Below are 22,812 nucleotides of genomic sequence, written 5' to 3' on the forward strand. Positions count from 1 at the left end.
TTCTTTAATTCTTAAATTTGATTTAGAAATTTTATATGAATTTAAAAATTTAGAAATTTGATTTTAGAAATTTTATATGAATCCAAGGATTTGATATAAAAGGTATATGATCATGTATAAATTACGATTTGTCTCTTTTTATTCTTCCTTAGGACATTTTTATTCCTTCCCCAAGTCTGGAAGAACAATCAAATGATGGGAAGAAAGATGGAGATTTGCATAGTTCATCTTTGACAGTTGAGTGTTCTAAAACTTCAGAGATTGAACCAAAGAATTCCCCTGAGGATCTTGGGCTATCTTTGACAGGGGATTCTTGCAAGTTGATGCTTTCTACAAGTGAATATAGTCAGTCCCCAAAGATGGAGAGCTTGAGTTCTCACAGAATTGATGAAGATGGAGAAAATACACAGATTGAGGATACAGAACCCATGTCTCCAGTTCTCAATTCTAAATTTGTTCCTGCCGAAAATGATAGTATCCTGATGAATCCAGCACAGGATGGTGAAGTACAACTGAGTCAGAATGATGACAAAACAAAGGGAGATGATACAGACACCAGGGATGACATTAGTATTTTAGCCACTGTTTGCAAGGGCAGAGAAGAAACGGTAGCAGAAGATGTTTGTATTGATCTCACTTGTGATTCGGGGAGTCAGGCAGTTCCTTCACCAGCTACTCGATCTGAGGCACTTTCTAGTGTGTTAGATCAGGAGGAGGCTATGGAAATTAAAGAACACCATCCAGAGGAGGGGTCTTCAGGGTCTGAGGTGGAAGAAATCCCTGAGACACCTTGTGAAAGTCAAGGAGAGGAACTCAAAGAAGAAAATATGGAGAGTGTCCCATTGCACCTTTCTCTGACTGAAACTCAGTCCCAAGGGTTGTGTCTTCAAAAGGAAATCCCAAAAAAAGAATGCTCAGAAGCTATGGAAGTTGAAACCAGTGTGATTAGTATTGATTCCCCTCAAAAGTTGGCAATACTTGACCAAGAATTGGAACATAAGGATCAAGAAGCTTGGGAAGAAGCTACTTCAGAGGACTCCAGTGTTGTCATTGTAGATGTGAAAGAGCCATCTCCCAGAGTTGATGTTTCTTGTGAACCTTTAGAGGGAGTGGAGAAGTGCTCAGATTCCCAGTCATGGGAGGATGTTGCTCCAGAAATAGAACCATGTGCTGAGAATAGATTAGACACCAAGGAAGAAAAGAGTGTAGAATATGAAGGAGATCTGAAATCAGGGACTGCAGAAACAGAACCTGTAGAGGAAGACTCTTCACAGCCTTCCTTACCTTTAATGAGAGCAGATGATCCTTTAAGACTTGACCAGGAGTTGCAGCAGCCCCAAACTCAGGAGAAAACAAATAATTCATTAACGGAAGACTCAAAAATGGCTAATGCAAAGCAGCTAAGCTCAGATGCAGAGGCCCAGAAGCTGGGGAAGCCCTCTGCCCATGCCTCACAAAGCTTCTGTGAAAGTTCTAGTGGTGAGTGTGATTGTAGATTATTCTGTCTCACCTAAATTATAATTTGGAATGGAAAGTTGATGAGAACTGCATGCTTATGTCAGGAGTGAACACTATCTTTGGTTTATGTTTATGAAAAACCAATAATAATTGGGAAGTTAAATTTTTTGGATTGCCTTTTTTTTTTTTTTTTTTTGAGACAGAGTCCCGCTCTGTTGCCCAGGCTAGAGTACAGTGGTGCGGTCTCAGCTCCCTGCAACCTCCACCTCCCGGGTTCAGGTGATTTCTCGTGCCTCAGCCTCCCAAGTAGCTGGGACTATAGGCTCATGCCACTATCTGGCTAATTTTTGTGTATTTTTAGTAGAGATGGGGTTTCACCATGTTAGCCAGGCTAGTCTCGAACTCCTGACTCAAGTGATCCACCTGCCTTGGCCTTCCAAAGTGCTGGGATTACAGGGATGAGTCACCACGCCCAGCCTGGATTGCATTTTTTTAATAGCTATAATTATTTGTGCAATTAAAGATATTTGAGATTTATCAGCTTTATAACTCAGGACTAGTTGGTAAAAAATATTTAGAAATTGTACCAATCTGTTTTTTTCCAACTTAGATTGTATCCTTGCTCTGTGTGTATAGATTTTGACAGTTGCCTTGAAGTAGAAGGATCTTTTTTGATTAACTCTGTGTGGTAAAATCACATTCAGAACTGTTGATGAGTATCCTATTAATTAGTTATTTCCTTTTTATGGGCATTAAGTAAAGTTTCTAAACTTGGTTCAAGAAATACATATCTCTTAAACCTGAAACTGGAAAATGTATTATTTCTTGTTCTTTATTTTACGAAAGTCAGCATGAAAACATAGATTACTTTCTAAAGTATTTGTACAGGCTGGGTGCAGTGGCCCACGCCTGTAATCCTAACACTTTGGGAGGCCAAGGTGGGCAGATTGCCTGAGCTCAGGAATTTGAGACCAGCCTGGCTAACATGGTGAAACCCATCTCTACTAAAATACAAAAAATTAGCCAGATGTGGTGTCGTGTGTACTGGTAGTTCCAGCTACTTGGGAGGCTGAGGCACGAGAATTGCTTGAACCTGAGAGGCAGAGGTTGCAGTGAGCCGAGATCACGCCACTGCACTGCAGCCTGGGCGACAGAGTGAGACTCTGTTTCCCAAAAATAAAATAATTTGTAGAGTATGACATTAGCTGAAAATAATTCAATCTTTCTGAATCCTTAGAGTTAGTATAATGTAGGCCAGGCGTGGTGTCTCCCGCCTGTAATCCCAGCACTTTTGGAGGCCGAGGTCGGCAGATCGCCTGAGGTCGGAAGTTTGAGACTAGCCTGACCAACATGGAGAAACCCTGTCTTTACCAAAAACACTAAATTAGCCAGGAGTGCTGGCAGGCGCCTATAATCCCAGCTACTTGGGAGGCTGAGACAGGAGAATCACTTGAACCCGGGAGGTGGAGGTTGCGATGAGCTGAGATTGTGCCTTTGCACTACAGCCTGGGCAACGAGCGAAATTCTGTCTCAAAAAAAAAGAGTTATTATAATGTAAAATGAAGCTCCAAAAACAAAGTAAGAACAAGACACAAACTTAAGAAAACAACTTTCTAGGATGAAATGAAAAAACAGTATTTGGCAAGTTTATATATGATAGTATGAGTGACCATAGTTTTTGGTTTGCGTAGAACAGTCCCTTTTTTTTTGAAACGGAGTCTTGCTCTGTTGCTGGGCTGGAGTGCAGTGGTGCAATCTCGGCTCACTGCAACCTCTGCCTCCTGGGTTCAGGCGATTCTCCTGCCTCAGCCTCCCGAGTAGCTGGGACTACAGGTGCATGCCACCACGCCCAGCTAATTTTTGTATTTTTAGTAGAGACGGGGTTTCACCATGTTGGCCAGGATGGTTTCGATCTCCTGACCTCGTGATCTGCCCACCTCGGCCTCCAAAGTGCTGGGATTACAGGCGTGAGCCGCTGCGCCCAGCCTAGAACTGTCCCATTTTATACCCATTGTCTAGGTGTGATTATTAATAGTACTTTTTTTTTAGTTTTTAAATTGTCCCTCTTGGCCGGGTGTGGTGGCTCACGCCTGTAATCCCAGTACTTTGAGAAGCCAAGGCGGGCGGGTCACCTGAGATCAGGAGTTCGAGACCAGCCTTGCCAACATGATGAAACCTCATCTCTATTAAAAATACAAAAATAAGCCTGGAATGATGACGGGTGCCTGTAGTCCCAGCTACTCTGGAGGCTGAGGCACGAGAAGCTGAGATTGTATCACTGCACTCCAGCCTCGGTGACAGAGCGAGACTCTGCCTCAAAAAAAAAAAAAAAAAAGTCCCTATTTATTAGCTTTTATATTTAGCACTTTTTTTTATCTTAAGAATAAGAAATGTTAGAGCTAAAAAGGAAGTGAGGGGTTATTGGATTTAGTCTCTTCTTCTTAACGTCTTTTGGCTAGTTAATGATAGAGGTGGGACTAGAACCTAGGTCTCCTGATCCCAGCTGTGCTTTTTCTTCCTGTAAAACTGCTTAATACAGTTTATTTGATTCTGAAGAGCTGTAGTGAAGAACAGTGTGAATAACCTAAAATTCTGTAGTAGAGTATTTTTCTAATTGTATTATGTTTAAATACTGCTAATGACCTGTGCCAACAAAATATCAGGTCTCATTGATTGTTTTAATATAGTTATTTTGGAGTACTTTTAAATTAAATGCAAAAGAAGCTTCTAAAACATTGAGATACTCTATTATTTTAATAGTATTCTTCATGAATTCTTGTTTACATTGTTAATTGGCAGAGTCAGCTTTTTTTGCCATAGTAAAACTTATTATTTTATTAATATTAATATCCAGATTATTGAAAATGCTAGTGATTTTATGTTTATTTCATGATTTTAGTTTTTGGGCAAACAACAAAAAGCAATGAAGACAGTGGTTGGAAAATAGTATTTATGAGGAGAAGTTAAATAAAAATAATTTTAACTACAAATTAGAACATGGAGGGAGAATAATAGCTTTTTGTCTTTTTTTTGTTTGTTTTTGAGCCAGGGTCTTACTCTGTCACCCAGGCTGGAGTGCAGTGGCACCATCAATGCTCACTGCAGCCTTGACCTCCCGGGCTCAGGTGATCCTCCCACTTCAGCCCCCCACCGAGAAGCTGGGACTACAGGCGTGTACCAGCATGCTTGGCTAATTTTTTGTAGAGACAGGGTTTTGCCATGTTGCCCAGGCTGATCTCGAACTCTTGGATTCAGGCAATCCATCCACCTTGGCCTCCCAGAGTGCCAGGATTACAGGTATGAGCCACCGTGCTCAGCTGAGAATAATAGTTTTTAACTTAGAGAATTATATAAAATAAATTATTCAGAAGAGCATTGCAAAAAGAACAGAAAAATATTATTTTGTACTTAAAAATATAGTTGTTTAGTTGCTAAATGTTGAGAGACTCACTTTATTTTTATTTTTTTGGAACAGAGTCTTGCTCTGTCGCCCAGGCTGGAGTGCAGTAACATGATCTCGGCTCACTGTAACCCCCGCCTCCCAGATTCAAGTGATTCTTGTGCCTCAGCCTCCTGAGTAGCTGGAATTACAGGCACATGCCACCATGCCTGGCTAATTTTTGTATTTTTAGTAGAGACAGGGTTTTGCCATGTTGGCCAGGCTGGTCTCGAACTCCTGGCCTCAAGTAATCCACCTGCCTTGGCCTCCCAAAGTGCTGGGATTACAGGTATGAGCCACTGGGCCTGGCCAAATTTAAATGATAGTAATCTAAAAAGTAATGGTTCTTCAGTCTGAAAAGACAGAATGAAAGGTACGAATTGGGTGAGTTTTGCATTTGTTCATCTACTAAAGTTAGAAGAGCACTTTTTTGTTGTTAATAGATTTATTGATTTTAAAAAAAGATACATGCTTGGCCAGGCATGGTGGCGTGCACGCGTAATTCCAGTTACTGAGGAGGCTGAGGCTTGAGAATCACTTCAACCCGGGAGGCGGAGGTTGCAGTAAGCTGAGATTGCACCACTGCACTTTAGCCTGCGCGACAGAGCGAGACCCTATCTCAAATAAATAAATAAATAAATAAATAAATAAATAAATAAATAATGCATGCTTAATTTTGAAAAACATTGAAACAATACAAAGTAGAGATTGTGAGTGGGGAGGGTGTGGAGAGAGAGGGAGTTGGAAGGAAAAGAGAGAGTGAGTACAGAGAGGGAGAGAGAGAATTACTTTAGATGTCTCCATTTATAGATAACTTATCCCTGTTAACAGTTTGGAGACCTCTTCAAGTATCTGTCTATGGAGAGCTCCTGTTAAACCTGTAAAAAAGCAAGATGGTACTTGGAAGCCCAATCTTGTTCAACACAGAGCAAATATTTGGTGGGTTGATGATGTGAAAAACTGTAAGGAGTTCAGTAAGTCTTTAAATCCATAAGTAATAGTCTGTAATAGTTAATAATGATCAGGGGAGCTAGATGTGTTTTAGGCTGTAGCTATAACCTTTATTTGCTTACTTGATAGAATGCCATCTTCATTGGCTATTAATGTCAGAGGCAGGCTTTTGGGGTAGACTGTTCATGCATGATATCACCTGATATATAAATTCTTACGTTTTTAACTAGATGGCTTTTAATAAATTCTTAGGAGTAACCAGTTCTTTTAAGAACAAAGAAGAAAAATGGGTTTAAAACTATAACAGAAAGTTAGGAGAGACCTTCTTAACATTTAGAGTTTTAAATATTGCTTTGGAGTTATTCTCTAAAGTCCTTAAAGGACATACTCCCACTCAGGTGGTTTCAAAATTAGTATTGAGTTTCCTTTTGTTTCCTCATTCATATCCTTCGTCATTGTTTGGTATGCTGACCTACAACATGATAGCCCATGATTATCTGGAAAAACAAGAAGGGATTTGATAATTTAAAGAATGTAGGAGTGCTAAATGTTAGAGAAATAATGGAATATGTGGAAAATTCCATAAGTTTAAAAGGATAAAATATGCCAGCAAATGTATTTTTAAGGATTTGGCAATAATTTGAGTAGATGCATGGTGTTTTCCAGATGAGGGAACAAAAGCATAGAAATGGGAAACGTTTGGAGGACATTGAATAGAAGCTTTATGAACTTGAATAATTAAAGAAAAACTGGAGATACAGGCTGCTACTGGTTAGTTGAATGCTGGCTATAGAGTTAGGAATTTGTCTTCTAGTGAAAACCTTGAAGTTTTTTGACCAGGAGCTAACAAAGCCATGTTTTCTAGGAAGGCTGCAGAAAGCGTGCAGAAAGAATGGGGGTTAGGGAGAGTGGGAGACTTTAGGCAGAGGAAATGATTGATAGGCTATGGTAATAATCCAGGAATGAGGCATTGGAGACCTGAGGAGAGTAGTGGCAGTGCTGTCCCTAGGGCCTGTAAAAGTCTTAATTTTCCATTAGGTTATAGTAATGCAGTTAGATAAATGGTGCTAAAATTACTTTTCATAAGTTTTATGTAATACTGTGCAAAGGAAACCTTGTTACAGGGATATATTTTCAGCGATTAATGCTTGCATATTGTATTTGCATAATATGTCACATAGAAAGGTCTGCTTAAAGATTTCGTGCACATTTTCAGAAGTCTGGAATGTATGAGGCTTTGCAAGGTGTTTTTTAAGTTTCTATATCTCTTCTAAGTTCTTTATTAGAACAACTTGCTTTATAAGGGGCTACCACAGAATGAATGCTTATCTACCTGACCCATTTCTCTTTTCTGTAACTATGGTGGATGTCTTTGTCAGTTAGATGTAATGTTGAGATTCTTCATCCATACTGTTTACAGGTTTGTTTTTGTTTTGTTTTGTTTTGTTTTTTTGAGGCAGGGTCTCACTCTGTCATCCAGGCTGTAGTGCAGTGGCACCATCTTGGCTTACTGCAACCTCTGCCTCCCAGGTTCAAGCGATTCTCCTGCCTCAGCCTCCTGAGTAGCTGGGATTACAGGCACCTGCCACTACACCCAGCTAATTTTTGTGTTTTTAGTGGAGACGGGGTTTCATTATTTTGGCCAGGCTGGTCTCGAACTTCTGACCTCAAGTGATCCATCTGCCTTGGCCTCCCAAAGTGTTGGGATTAGAGGCATGAGCCATGGTGCCTGGCCCCTCTTTACAGTTTCTTTGCTGAGCATATGTACTTTAATCCTTTATTTCTAAAGACCATTTCTTTTTCTCTTTTTATCTCCTCAGATTACTTTTTTTTTTTTTTTTTTTTTTATTGAGAAGGAGTTTCACTCTTGTTGCCCAGGCTGGAGTGCAATGGCACGATCTCAGCTCACCGCAACCTCCACCTCCCAGGTTCAAGCGATTCTCCTGCCTCAGCCTCCCTAGTAGATGGGATTATAGGCATGTGCCACCATGCCCGGCTAATTTTTTGTATTTTTAGTAGAGACGGTGTTTCTCCATGTTGGTCAGGCTGTTCTCGAACTCCCGACCTCAGATGATCCGCCCGCCTCGGCCTCCCAAAGTGCTGGGATTACAGGCGTGAGCCACCGCACCCGGCCAATCTCCTCAGATTACTAATTCATTTTCTTTTGAAACCCCGTCTCTACTAAAAATACAAAAAATTAGCCGGGCGTGGTGGAGGGCGCCTGTAGTCCCAGCTACTTGGGAGGCTGAGGCAGGAGAATGGCATGAACCCGGGAGGCGGAGCTGGCAGTGAGCCGAGATCGCGCCACTGCAGTCTAGCCTGGGCAACAGAGCCAGACTCCGTCTCAAAAAAAAAAAAAAAGATTTTTGTTTTGTTTTGTTTTAAAGGAAAAAATGATCACGGTGCTTGCTATTAAAGATAGGAGTGGAAAAAGATGAAAGAAATTATAGTTATTTTGAGCCATCCGAGGAAAGTAAGAAGAAATTTTCATATATTAGTTTTAAGAGGGAAGTCTGGCGCAATTCTTATTTTCTCCCAAATGTATCATTGTATTAAAAGAGATAAATTAGATACTTAGAAAATGTGATTTTTTGACAGTTTTCTAGTTCTGATTAGCAAAAATTTGGAACTGAGACCTAGGTAGAAAGTAGCTTTATGTCTTGACAAATATTTTCTATTTATAATTATTTAATAACTAAAATATGTACACTGGTGATGCTTATATATGAGGGATTTGCTGTTGTGCAGAGATTTAGGTATGAACATTACATTTAGGCCTAGAGTGAATGCTGGTCAGTACTGCTGAACCATGAAACCCTTGGATTTCTACGCCAGAACCAGTCAGTATCTTGAAGTCCTTTAACCCGTGAGATCCTCTGTCATCTCTTTGATTAGATTGTACATTATAAGCATTAACTTCAGACTTTGCTTTGGAGAATCCTACAGACTATTAAGGCTTATAAACAAACTCCTTAGGTTAGCATTGCACAAAATTATGTTGTTCTGATTTGAAACTGTCCAAATTTGTATTGCTAAATATCCCCTGATCTACTGTCTTGGAGATCAAATGTTTGTGTTCCATTTGACTCCAGGTTCCTCAGGTCTTGCAGACTTTGGGCTTTCTCTATTTGCCTGTCCTCTAGTTGTCTACTTTGTGGCAGTACTATAGTTGTTGGCTGTGAAGAGAGCAGAGACAATAGAAGGGAGTTGGTCAGGAGGCCTGGTGAGGGTGGTGGGAATGAGACAGAATTTGGGAGCAAAGGAAAAGAGTAATTGAAATATTTCTTGCAGTTTTCATTATTTTTGCTTATTTTATACTTCTGTTTTTTTTTAAATCATTTTTTCTTTTTTCTTTTCTTTTTTCTTTTTTTCAGAAACCCCATTTCATTTCACTTTGCCTAAAGAAGGTGATACCATCCCACCATTGACTGGTGCAACCCCACCTCTTATTGGGCACCTAAAATTGGAGCCCAAGAGACACAGTACTCCTATTGGTGAGTGAATAAAAAGTAATGATATTTAAGGCAGAATTTCTGAGATATCATTATCTACACAAGTGATATTTTAGATCTGAGGAGTTGGGTCTGGCTAGTAAGGTTGATTTTTGTTTTAGGGAGAATAGGGTTATGAAGTCTGGTTCTGTGATTTTACTACTAGGAGATGAGGGGTAAAGAGGGGAAGGAAAGAAAGGGTGGAGGGAAGTAAGAAAGAAAGAGAATACTTAAAAGAATTTTATCTTATTACTTGCAAGGCAGTAGAATCTGCTTGGAACAGGAAGTAGGGTAGAAGTACTATTTATTCAATACCTTGGCTAATTAATCAGTCTGCTGCTTGACAGGGCAAGAAAACTTAGATCCTCCTTCCCTGAAGCAGCCAGTAGTCTTCAACATTAACCTATTTGTTTTCTCTAGTCAGTGCTGGGAGGTAACAATCATGCCGTCTGGAGTCTCCTGCTACCTATGCCTGATGCTGGCAGATGTGGGTTGGCTGAGGGCTCATGCAGCATCCTTTGTCCAGATGCAGAAGTGGAACTGAATCCTGTTGCTCCTCTTAAGACCAGGTGTCAATACTAGTTCGTAGTTGTTGATACTTATGACAGGGATCTATCCTAGGAACCTCCTTCAGTCCTGCAGAGCTGTGGAGCCAGACAGGCAAATTGATGACCTTGAATTGCTGTTTTTTGTGTTTGTATTTTAGTGTTCTTTTTTTCTTCCTCCTTGCCTCACTTCTTTCAGGTATCAGCAACTATCCAGAAAGCACCATAGCAACCAGTGACGTCATGTCTGAAAGCATGGTGGAGACCCATGATCCCATACTTGGGAGTGAAAAAGGGGATTCTGGGGCTGCCCCAGACATGGATGATAAATTATGTCTAAGAATGAAACTGGTTAGTCCTGAGACTGAGGCGAGTGAAGAGTCTTTGCAGTTCAACCTGGAAAGTAAGTTTTATGTTAATCTTGGGTAATTAGTAGCTGCAGATCATCTGGGGAGTATTGATTATAATCTAGTTATAATAATTGATACTTCTATATTTATAAATGTATTTGTAAAGTCTTACACTCATAGATTTAATTCTTTGCTTTTGGCCAGCCTGTCATGTTACTAAAGATACTCTGTTTTATAATCTCCATGTTATAGCTTGTTTCTATTAAGTCTGTTCCTATGTAATTGGTTTCCCTATTCAGAAAGACTTCAGAATAGGGTAGAAAACTTTAGGACTGTGGATTCACATTGCAGATTAATGTTGATTCTTTCTCACATGAATTAGAAGTTGTTTGGTAGGGCTAGAATAAAGAGAGGATACAAGGGAGGGATGCAAAGTAGGGACCAGATGCTGAAAGGCTTTTTACATCATGCTGAGAAGCCGAAGAATTTTAGGCAAGGGAGTAATATGATCAGATTTGCCTTTAAAAAAAGCATCAGCTGAGTCTCAAAACCTTGTGCCTTTGTGCATGATGGTTCCTTTTCCTTGCATTTCCCATATTCTGTTCTCCTGCCTGGTAAATTCTACCCAGTCTTTAACCAGAAAGTGAGGTCATTGGTAGTGGAGCTGGAGATGAGGGATGAATTTGAGGGGTGAATAGGCAGACTCATGGTGCCAGGTGAATATGGAAGTAAGGGAGAGGAAAAAAAGAGAGAATGACTCTTCACATATACTGTATCATCTCATTTCCATAATAGTACTCCCAAGTAGGTATCTGCATTTTCATTTTATTGATGAGGAAACAGAGTAAGAGAGGTTTTTAAGTTACATGTCTAAGGTCACAATAATTGGTGCTAGGTAGAGGTGGAATTTGAGTCAGACCTAACTCTGAAGCTTGTAATTTTTTCATTCCAGGTAATTTGTAAAAGCTGTGTAAGGGGGATTAGAAGAGGAAGAAATCTCATAAAGGAGATTATAAAGGAACGTTCAGAGAGAAGGAGAACTAGGAGGGTATATGAAGCCATGGAAGCCTATGGGGAGGAGAGTTACAAGAAGATAATTGTCAGGCACTGGAGCAAGTTTAGTAAGATGTGTCTGGAAATATACTTTGACTTTGGCAATTAGGATCCATTTGGTGACTCTAGCAAGAGCCATTTCAGTGCAGCAGTTGGGGTGGGAGCTATACTGAAAGTAATTGAGGAAGGATGAGGAAGAGGAAATGAGGCTGCAAATGTACTCTCTACTTTTGAGAAGTTTATGTGAGAGAAGAAGAGAAAATATGGTGAGTTAGAGGGAAATGCAGGGTTAAGAGAGGATTTGTTATTTTTAGGCTGGGAGAGGCCTGAGCAAGTTTATAGATTTTAACCCATTTATGCCTAGTGTTCCACTATTGGAACGCTAAGCTTGTGGGAGTTATTTATATCCTACTGCTCAAGGTCATCACCAAGGTCTGATTTTTCACACAAAAAAATTTGCAACCTCCAGCATAAGGTTAAGGAAGGATCCAAAAGAGGGAGGCATAGGTTAAAGACGAGGGAATTGGGGGAAACGGTTGATGAATTAAGGCCCTGAAGGAGTTGGGAGGGGAAGCTATTGAAGACTACACAGAATAGGTTAGATAAGCAGGACTTCTTCTTCCCTGAGACCAGAGAAAAGTAATTTTAGCTAATACATTTTTAGCTCTTACTGTATGCCAGGCACTTCACATGTATAGCTCATTAAGTCTCATAACAAGCCTATGAACTAGATCCTATTATTATCCTCCTTTTACAGATGAGGAAACCGAGGCACAGGAAGGTTGAGCACCTTCCCTAGACATAGCTAGTAAATGGAGTAGCCTGGACACAAATCCAGGAAGTCTGGTTCCAAATCTTTAATGCTGTGGTATTTAACTGATTTGAATCTTAGCAACTCAGTAGGCCGAGTTAAAGTATTACATGGTTCCATCCTTACTGTCATCTTCTCTGCAATAAATAAGGGCTTATTGCCAGGCATGGTGGTTGGTGCACTCCTATAATCCCAGCAATGCCAGAGGCTGAGGTGGGAGGTGTGCTTAAACCCAGGAGTACAAGACCAGCCTGGGCAACATAGTGAGATCTCATCTCAAAAAAATAAAAATTTTAAAAAGCGTTTGTCGAGAGAGAGTATATGATAGCCTCAAATCTTACTTTACCTTTGGATCTGAAATTACAACTAGCTAAGTGTTAAGGATGATTATATCAGTAAATTTTACTACCTTTCCTAATACCAGAAGCATAGTATCAAGGACTGTATTCAGTGTTACTTACATCATTTCATTCTCACAACAAACTTTTGAGGCTTGTTGTGTTTTTATCTTACAGAGGAGGAAACTGAGACTCAAAATGACAAAGTAGTTTACTCCTAGGTTGGACTATTAAGTGCAACAGCCAGGGTGTGAGCCAGGTTTCTATTTCAGAGCCAGGGCTCTAACTGAATTTCAGCTGCCTCCCTGATGGACTGTTTAGATTATGTTGGGTGATGAATATTTTAGAAATAACTAAAAAACATTTAAGGGTTGTTTTCTCTAAGGCTGGTATAAATTGTAAATGAACAAATTTTAATCCCTTGAAATTAGTGACATTGTTGTGAGAATATGGGATTTTTTTCAGTATGACCTTTAATTTGTTGCTGCATGTTCTTGAATATGTCCTTTTTGTTTTCTTTTTTTTTTTTGAGACAAGGCTTCTCTCTGTCACCCAGGCTGGAGTGCAGTGAGGTGATCTCGGCTCACTGCAGCCTCCATCTCCCAGGCTCAAGCGATCCTCCCATCTTAGCCCCCTGAGTAGCTGGGACTACAGGCACGCCACCACCCATGCCTGGTTAATTTTTGTATTTATTATAGAGATGGGGTTTCGCCATGTTAGCCAGGCTGGTGTTGAACTCCTGGGCTCAAGCGATCCTCCTGCCTTGGCCTCTCAAAGTATTGGGATTACATGCGTGAGCCACCATGCCTGGCCACCCTTTATTTTTGGTGTCTGTCCTAAAGCACGTTGGGAAGAACTTGGGTACCTTCTATTTGTGGGTGCTCTGAAAACTATTTAAAATTAGTTCATCAACCTAAAATATTTTCTACGTATTTTATTAAGTTCTTTCATTTCTAATTTGTTTTTTTTTTTTTTTTTTTTTTTTTTTTTTTTTTTTTTGAGTCTTTCTCTGTCCCCCAGACTAGAGTGCAGTGGCACGATCTCGGCTCACTGCAAGCTCCGCCTCCCGGGTTCACGCCATTCTCCTGCCTCAGCCTCCCGAGTAGCTGGGACTACAGGCGCCCGCCAACACGCCCGGCTAATTTTTTGTATTTTTAGTAGAGACGGGGTTTCACCATGTTACCCAGGATGGTCTCGATCACCTGACCTCGTGATCCGCCCGCCTCGGCCTCCCAAAGTGCTGGGATTACAGGCTTGAGCCACCGCGCCCGGCCTCTAATTTGTTTTTAATATGATATAAATTAAAAAAATTTTTTGGTTTTTAATTTTGTATTATTACATACTTTTTAAACTTTTTATATGGGCAGAGATGAATTGGGATTCAGAAGTTTAATTTTCATTTAAGAATGTTACTGCTGGCTGGGTGTGGTGGCTCATGCCTGTAATCCCAGCACTTTGGGAGGCTGAGGCGGGTGGATCACCTGAGGTCAGGAGTTCGAGACCAGCCTGGCCAAGATGGTGAAACCCCATCTCTACTAAAAATATAAAAATTAGCCAGGCATGGTGGCAGGCACCTGTAATCCCAGCTACTCGGGAGGCTAAGGCAGCAGAATCTCTTGAACCTGAGAGGCAGAGGTTGCAGTGAGCTGAGATCATGCCACTGCACTCCAGCCTGAGCGACAGAGTGAGACTCTGTCTCAAAAAAAAACAAAAAACAAAAAACAATATTACTGCTAAGGGCTAGGTGTCGTAGCTCGTATGTGTAATCCCAGCACGTTGGGAACCTGAGGCGGGTGAATCACCTGAGATTGGAAGTTTGAGACCAGCCTGGCCAATGTGGTGAAACCCCATCTCTACTAAAAATACAAAAATTAGCTGGGTGTGGTGGTGCACACCTGTAATCCCAGCTACTCGGGAGGGTGAGGCATGAGAATCGCTTGAACCCAGGAGAAACAGGTTGCAGCAAGTCGAGATTATGCCACTGCACTCTAGCCTGGGCAATGGAGTAAGACTCTGTCTCCCAAAAAAAAAAAAAAAAAAAAGAATTATTCATTGTATTGTATTTCTTGCCAATCTTATTAGTCTTTTATAGGAAGTTTGAAAGAAAATTGATTGGTGGAAGTGAGAAAAACTTGTACATTAAAATTACAAGAAATAGCCAGCCAGGCGCAGTGGCTCTTGCCTGTAATCCCAGCACTTTGGGAGACCGAGGCAGGCGGATCATGAGGTCAGGAGATTGAGACCATCCTGGCTAACACGGTGAAACCCCGTCTCTACTAAAAATACAAAAAAATTAGCTGGGCGTGGTGGCGGGCGCCTGTAGTTTCAGCTGCTAGGGAGGCTGAGGCAGAATGGCGTGAACCTGGGAGGCAGAGCTTGCAGTGAGCCGAGATTGCGCCACTGCACTCCAGCCTGGGCGACAGAGTGAGACTCTGTCTCAAAAAAAAAAAAAAAAAATTAAAAAAATCTGGCCTGCACTGCAGCCTGGGTGATAGAGCAAGACTCCGTCTCAAAATAAACAAACAAAAAACAAGAAATCTGGCAGATCACTTGATTTCAGGAGTTTGAGACCAGCTTGGGAAACATGGCAACACCCTGTCTTTGCCAAAAAATACAAAAAATTAGCTGGATGTGGTGGCGCATGCCTGTAGTCCCAGCTACTCGGAGGCTGAGGCACCAGAATTGCTTGAACCCGAGAGGCGGAGGTTGCAGTGAGCTGAGATCACGGCGCTGCACTCCAGCTTGGGCGATAGAGTGAGACTCTCTCAAAATAAATAAATAAATAAATAAATAAATAAATAAATAAATAAATAAAATTACAAGAAATGTTTGTATGTTTATACTTATTAATTTTACTTATTTTTATTTCTTTTTGTTACCTGTTGCAAATACTAGTAGAGCAGAGTGAAGGTTTTAGGTGTAATACTAACTAAATTCTGTTTCTCTTTCCTTTCTCTCCTTGGTTTTGTTTTTATTCAGAGCCTGCAACTGATGAAAGAAAAAATGGATCTACTGCTGTTGCTGAGTCTGTTGCCAGGTAACCAAAGCTGGATGCTATTTAGAGTTTAATACGAAGCTACTGGTAATGAGGGTAGATGGTTTATCAACAAAGGAAAAAAGTTAAAATGAGACTCTTTCATAAAGGATTTAGCAATGTTCTGAATGGATCATAGACTTCTTAATTAATACTTTTTTAAGTGCAGTGAAGCTTTTTTCTACACCTAGAACTAAGATAATTGAAATGTCTTTTCTTTTGTTCATGTGAGAGTTCCTCTCCCCCCTTTTTTCTGTTGCTGATACAAGAGTCTCCACAATCTCAGGATTGTTGATCCAATTGATGAGACAAAGAAGGATTAACAAGAGATAGCTACAGACCTTGTTCCTTCTGCAATGGCATACTCAGCTGCAGCCTCAGGTCATTTTCTCTTCTGCCTGCCAAATTAACTACTATGTTGAGCTGTTATTTTTGCTTTGTCATGAATGTTGTAATGCTTTGAGGACGAGTATGACCCCATACTGAGGTTTTGGTTGGTAAGCTTTGCCATCTGGTGGCTGTGAGAGTACAATTGTTTCAAGCATGAGTCATCCAGCATGAAAACACTAATAGCAGTTGGTGAAATATAGGCAAGAATTCTTTTTTTATTTTCTTTTTTATTTTTTGAGCAGAATCTTGCTGTGTTGCCCAGGCTGGAGTGCAGTGGTGTGATCATGGCTCACTGCGACCTCAACATCCTGACCTCCAGTGATCTTCCTGCCTCAGCCACCTGAGTAGCTGGGGCTACAGGCATGTACCACCTCATCTGACTAATTTTTGTATTTTTTGTAGAGATGAGGATCTTACTATGTTGCCCAGGCTGGCGTTGAACTCTTGGGCTCAAGTGATCCGCCTGCCTTTACTTCCCAAAGTGCTAGGATTACAGATGTGGGCCACCATGCCCCACCAAGAATTCTTAAATTAGAGGCTAGGCGGGTACTGTAAATAACTAAAGTGGCTAGGTACAAGACAGAGTGTTGAGGACAATGGCAAACTGAATGTATGGTCCATGTGAAAGGGTGTGCCCCACTCAACTCCAGCCAGTAGTTGTCATGCGAGACTGCAAACTTATTGTTGCCACATCTTTGTTTTTAAAAAGAAATCTGGATTTTTTTTTTTTTTTTTTGAGACGGAGTCTCGCTCTGTCACCCAGGCTGGAGTGCAGTGGCGCAATCTCGGCTCACTGCAAGCTCCGCCTCCCGGGTTCACGCCATTCTCCTGCCTCAGCCTCTCCCAGTAGCTGGGACTACAGGCGCCCGCCACCACGCCCGGCTAATTTTTTTTTGTATTTTTAGTAGAGACGGGGTTTCACCGTGGTCTCGATCTCTTGACCTCATGATCCGCCCGCCTCGGCCTCCCAAAGTGCCGGGATTACAAGCGTGAGCCACCGCACCCGGCCAAGAAATCTGGATTTTTAAAAATATCAAACAAAAGAGGCCTGTGGACTAAATGTGACCTCACTTGTGAGTTTCTGACCTTTTTCAAAGTCTTTTGATCTGTTCTTAACTATGTCTTAGAGAGATTAGTTCCTCTCTGGGCTATTGTGTATTTAATCTGAAAGATAAGTACGTTAGAGTCCTTTTTCATTTGAAGATCCCTTAATGATAGGTAGTCTTAGAAGTTGAAGAACGTGGAGTGTGTATCTGGTCCATTTGGCTTTAACAGAATTTTTGGGCAGGAATAAGTTGTTATTAGTCTGTACATGTGCATATTCAAAGGGAACAGAGTATGTTGTTGAAGCTTCTAGAACTCAGGGTAGAAAGTAGAGAGGAGAAAATAAGGAAAAACTTTGAGCAGAGAGTTGGAATGGTGGATCATAGAATGAGATGAAATTTTTGATACTGTTGTGAAGAAAATTTTCTATGTAAGAATCTAAATTAAAAAAAATTTGACTTGTTTGCTGTTGGGTTCACTCTAACAAATCATCTAAAGTAAGCTCTGTCACAATACTGGAAGTGGTCCTTGGTTCATCTGCATTTAGGTGGAGATTTTTTGTTTGTTTGTTTGTTTGTTTGTTTGAGACAGGGTCTCACTTTGTCAACCAGGCTGCAGTGCAGTGGTGCGATCACAGTTCACTGCAGCCTTGACCTCCCAGGCTCAAGTGATCCTCCTGCCTCAACCCCAGAAGGAGCTGGGACTACAGGCACCTGCCACCAGGGGCTAATTTTTGTATTTTTAGTAGAGATGGGGTTTCGTCATGTTGCCCAGGCTAGTCTCTAACTCCTGAAGCTCAAGTGATCCGCCTGGCTCAGCCTCCCAAAGTGGTAGGATTACAGGTATAAGCCACCGTGTCCAGCCTACGTGAAGCTTTTAAGTGTTGTTTGTAACTGTACTGTGTTCTAATTACTTGCTGTCACCTTATTTCTTAATCATTTTACTATAGAAGGTTTCAAGCATATACGAAAATAGAGAGAGTAGTATAATGGACTGCCATGTATTCATCACCCAGTTCCAAAAATTTCTTATGGCCAGTCTTGATTCATTTATATTTCCAGCACCCCCCTCCCTACTGAATGATTTTGAAGATAATTTCAGCATTATATAATTTTATCTGAAATACTTCAGTGCTGTCTCCAAAAGATAAGGATTCTTTTTTTAAACTTAACCATATTACTATTATCATACTTTAAAAAATTGACAATGGTTCCTTAATATCATAAAATATTCAATGTTCAGATTTCTCTGATTGTCTCATAAGTGGTGCTTTACAGTTTGACTCAAGATCTAAATAAGGTCCACGTATTGCATTTGGTTATGTCTCTTTAAGTCTTAAAATACAGAGTACCCCTCCAGTCTTTTTTTTTTTTTTTTTTTTTTGCCTCTTGCTTGCAAATTATTTGTTGAAGGTACAGATTGTTGTATGGTTTTCTACATTCTGGATTTTGCTGATTGCATCTTTATGGTATTTAATACAGTCCTCTGTCCACTTTATTTCCAGTGAACCTTGAGAATTTTAAATTATGCTAATTCAAAACAAGTATGGAGAATTTGCATTTTGGTGTAAGGTGGTTTGGAGTTTGATATGCAGAGAAAGCATTTTATTTCCTCTGCGCATAAAAGGATAATCTCCAAAAGTACTTTTCTTTTCAAAGTTAACAATATATTGCTTTAATATATTGTCTTAGTCCCCAGAAGACCATGTCTGTGTTTAGCTGTATCTGTGAAGCCAGGCAAGAGAATGAGGCTCGAAGTGAGGATCCCCCCACTGTACCCATCAGGTAAGCATTATTTTTATAGAATCTTTTGGGCTCCATTGGTTCACAAAATGTTTGGTGCCCAAATCCTAATATGTACTGTGCTATGGTTTGAATGTGGCATGTGTTGGAAACTTAACCCCCAGTGCAACAGTGTTGAGAGGTAATTAGTGGTATTGGTATAAAGCTACAGAAGTTGGCCACACATACACAAAAAAGAGGTAATTAGGTCATGGGGGCACTGCCCATATGTATGCATTAAGGCTGTTACAGTGAGCATGGGTTGATTATAAAAGGCTGAAGGGGTAGTTTGGCCCCCTTTCCACCTTCTTGAATGCACGCTCACCATGTGATGCCTTCCACCGTGTTACAATGCAGCTAGAAGGCTCTCACCAGCTGGCCGTCTAGATGCTAGTGCCATGTCCTTGGACATTTCAGCATTCAGAACCATGAGCCAAATCCTGTAAATCTCTTTTCTTTATAAATTTCCCAGTCTGGTGGGAATTCTGTTATAGCAGCAGAAAACAGACTAAGATGTACTGCTACTATTTTGTGAGCTTGAGCTTACCTTTTTTTTTATACCTTGAGGGACTATAATGTATTCTGGATGGATTCATGAGCTGTCATGAGAAATTTTGTTAAATATTTTACAGATACACATTTTTGTCTTTATCTACCAGTTGTATCAATTTGAAATGACTGACTTCATAAATGTATTTATTAATTTATTTTGAGATAGGGTCTCACTCTGTCACCCAGGCTGGGGTGAAGTGGCGTGAACATGGCTCACTGAAGCCTTTACCTCCTGGTCTTCAGCCTCCCAAATAGCTAGAACCACAAGCATGTGCCACCATACAGGCTAATTTTTCTGTTCTTTGTAGAGATGGCTTCTCACTATGTTGCGCAGTCTGGTTTCAAACTCCTGGGATCAAGCAGTCCTCCCACCTAGGCATCCAGAAGTGTTAGGAATACAAGTGTGAGCCACCATGCCTTGCCTATGAAAATAATTTACGTAATTCCTCATTTCTCAGATTCGTTTTTCTTATTTTGGAAATCATGTTTACTTTTAACAGACTTTTTATTTCTCCTTAGTTTCCCACAGAGCAAAATATGAAATGTTTAACATCCCAAATTTAAAGTTTTTCAACTTAATGGAATTAATTTTTCTGTAATTTCTTTTTCTTTTTAGAGACAGGGTCTCACTCTGTCACCCAGGCTGAGGTGCAGTGGTGCAGTAGTAGCTTACGGTAGCCCCAAATTCCTAGGCTCAAGCAACCCTCCTGCCTCAACACCCTGAGTGGCTAGGACTACAGGCATGTGCTGCTGCGTCTGGCTAATTTTTTTTTTTTTTCTAACTTTTTGTAGAGACAGGGTCTCACTATGTTGCCCAGGCTGGTCTCAAACTCCTGGGCTCAAGTGATCCTCCTGCCTCGTCTTCCCAACTTGCTAGAATTACAGATATGAGCAACTGTGCTTAGCCCCATAATTTCTTTACTCCATAATCTCTTAGAACAGTTCTGAGGCAAGAAAAAAGTTTTGAGTTACAGGCCTTTATCTCTATTTAAATAATTAAGGAGGCAGCCGGCCACGGTGGCTCACGCCTGTAATCCCAGCACTTGGAGGCCAAAGCATGAGGATTACTTGAGGCCAGGAGTTTGAGATGAGCCTGGGTGACATAGTGAGACCCTGTTTCTACCAAGAAAAAAAAAAAAAAAGCCGGATGTGGTGGCATGCACTTGTGGTCCCAGCTACTTGGAAGACTGAAGTGGGATGATCGGTTGAACCTGGGAGCTCGAGGCTGCAGGGAGCTGTGGTCTCGCCACTGCACTTTAGCCTGGGGAACAGAGGGAGACCGTGTCTTTAAAAAAAAATTTAAAAAAGTATCTTGTATGGAATATATGATACTTATATTTAGTGTAGAGAAATAAGTAATGGCAGTGGAAAAGGACCTGTATTTTCATTATGAAGTGAGTATCTTTCACCTCTAAAATTCAGTGATTTTGTAATTAGACAATGTGATAATGTTTTGTCAGTAGGTAATCACTAATAGTGATATAAGTAGCATGATTTAGCCAGGCGCGGTGGCACTTTGGTAGACCAAGGTGGGTGGATGGCCTGAGCTCCGGAGTTGGAGACCAGCCTGGGCATCATGGTGAAACTTCATCTCTACAAAAAGTACAAAATTAGCCAGGTGTGGTGGTGCATCCCTGTAGTCCCAGCTACTTGGGATGCTGAGGTGGGAGAATGGCTTGAGCCTAGGAGGTGGAGGTTATAGTGAGCCGAGATTGTGCCACTGCACTCCAGCCTGGGCAACAAAGCCAGACTCTGTCTAAAAAAAAAAAAAAAGGCTGGATGGGGTGGCTCACACCTGTAATCCCAGCACTTTGGGAGGCTGAGGAGGGGTGACCACTTGAGGCCAGGAGTTAGTGACCAGCCTGGCCAACATGGTAAAACCCTGTCTCTACTAAAAATACAAAAATTAGCCAGGCAGGGTGGTCCATGCTTGTAGTCTCAGCTACTCCGGAGGCTAAGGCATGAGAATCACTTGAACCCTGGAGGTGGAGGTTGCAGTGAGCCAAGATGGTGCAACTGCACTACAGCCTGGGCGAGAGAGTGAGAGTTATGTCTTATCCATTAAAAAAAAAAAAAAAAAAAAAAAGTAATAGGTAGCATAATTTCTAAATTTCTATGTTCATTATTGAAAGAAATATTTAAAATAAATAAGTCAGTGCTTTAAATGGGCATTCTGAATAAGTGTGAGCTTGTTGATATTCTTGGGAATCATGATCCTGAAATCATGTGATTTTAAAAGTGGTGTAGTAATGACCCAGCTATTACTAAATTTATTGATGTCATTGTATTGCCTTGCTTTTTTATTAAAGCGTTTTAAAATAGAGGTGCCAAGATGTTGGTTATATTGTTTAACCTTGGTGGAGCAAAAACCTAGGAATCTAGCTGGATTTGATTCCAGATGCCTCATAAACAGAGCTACACTCAGAATAGAATAGTTAGATATTTGTTAAATATGGAGATGTATTCTTCCCTATTTCAATTTGAATTTTTTTTTTTTTTTTTTTTGAGATGGAGTCTTGGTCTGTCACCCAGGCTGGAAGTGCAGTAGGGCGATCTTGGCTCACTGCAACCTCCACCTCCCGGATTCAAGGGATTCTCTTGCCTCAGCCTCCCAAGTAGCTGGGACTACAGGTGTATGCCACCACACACGGCTAATTTTTTTGTATTTTCAGTAGAGACGGGGTTTTGCCATGTTGGCCAGGCAGGTCTCGAACTCCTCACCTCAGGTGATCCACCCGTCTTGGCTTCCCAAAGTGCTGGGATTACTGGCGTGAGCCACTGTGCCCAGCCTAAAATTTACTTTCTTAGCATCAGTTTCTAAGTCTGGCATATAATGACCAAAGTAGAATTGCATAACTGGAACAAATGGAGAGGGAGAGAGGTATGGCACTTCTTATAATTTATTGGATTGCTGTAGAAGTAAAATTCCATTCAGGTATTCTAACCTGAATAAACAGCTTCTGAGGTGTCTTAGTCTCTTTGGGCTGCTACAACAAACTGCCATAGGCTAGATAGCTTATAAACAAAGGAATTTATTTCTCTCATTTCTGGAGGCTGAGAAGTTCTAGATCAAAGCACTGGTAGATTTGGTGTCTGGTGAGGGCCTGCTTCCTGGTTTGTAGACAGCTGTTCTCACATGGCAGTTGGGGGCAAGAGAGCTCTCTGAGGTCTCTTTTATAAGGGCACTAATCCTATTCATGAGAGCTCTGCCTCTTAATACCATCACCTTGGGGGTTAGGATTTAATATATGAGTCTTGGGGTTGAAGGGGACATAGACATTTAGTCTGTAGCATGAGATAAAATTTATAAGCTTGTTTAGGATAGGAAACAACAATAATTGAATTCCTAAAATCGAGTCCTGGCTCTTCTGGCTTTTGAATCCTTTCCTTCTTGCTCAGCCATTGGTATGTTATATATCTTAAAGATTTAAATATGAATATTTAGTTGATATTAAAGGTGAACTGAGTCTCTTTAATTGCATTGTCTTATGCATCTAATATTGATTGAGCATCTGCTATGCTCAATATTTTACATATATGAACATTTATAAACCTCGTAAGAGGTAAGTGCTACT

The 22,812-nt window shown here is 40.8% G+C and overlaps 1 protein-coding gene across 7 annotated transcripts in view; it reads left to right on the top strand.

Moving 5' to 3' along the window:
• Positions 1 to 22,812, top strand: part of TP53BP1 (tumor protein p53 binding protein 1) — a 112,727-nt gene that overhangs the window by 58,483 nt on the left and 31,432 nt on the right. For 6 of the 7 annotated variants that reach the window (XR_009209811.1, XR_009209812.1, XM_032175243.2 and 3 more), the window contains exons 12-16: positions 153 to 1,479; positions 9,223 to 9,342; positions 10,084 to 10,287; positions 15,416 to 15,473; positions 18,596 to 18,688. Coding sequence is in view for 5 of the 7 variants with exons in the window: in XM_032175243.2 (XP_032031134.1) it covers positions 153 to 1,479; positions 9,223 to 9,342; positions 10,084 to 10,287; positions 15,416 to 15,473; positions 18,596 to 18,688 (1,802 nt within the window). In the remaining 2 variants the exon portion in view is untranslated. Of the gene's footprint in view, positions 1 to 152; positions 1,480 to 9,222; positions 9,343 to 9,767; positions 9,909 to 10,083; positions 10,288 to 15,415; positions 15,474 to 18,595; positions 18,689 to 22,812 lie in introns of those variants that run through there. The other variant, XM_058427875.1, reaches the window with a different exon arrangement.

Source organism: Hylobates moloch, unplaced genomic scaffold (genome assembly GCF_009828535.3).
Source record: "Hylobates moloch isolate HMO894 unplaced genomic scaffold, HMol_V3 SCAFFOLD_14, whole genome shotgun sequence".
NCBI classification, from domain to species: domain Eukaryota; kingdom Metazoa; phylum Chordata; class Mammalia; order Primates; family Hylobatidae; genus Hylobates; species Hylobates moloch.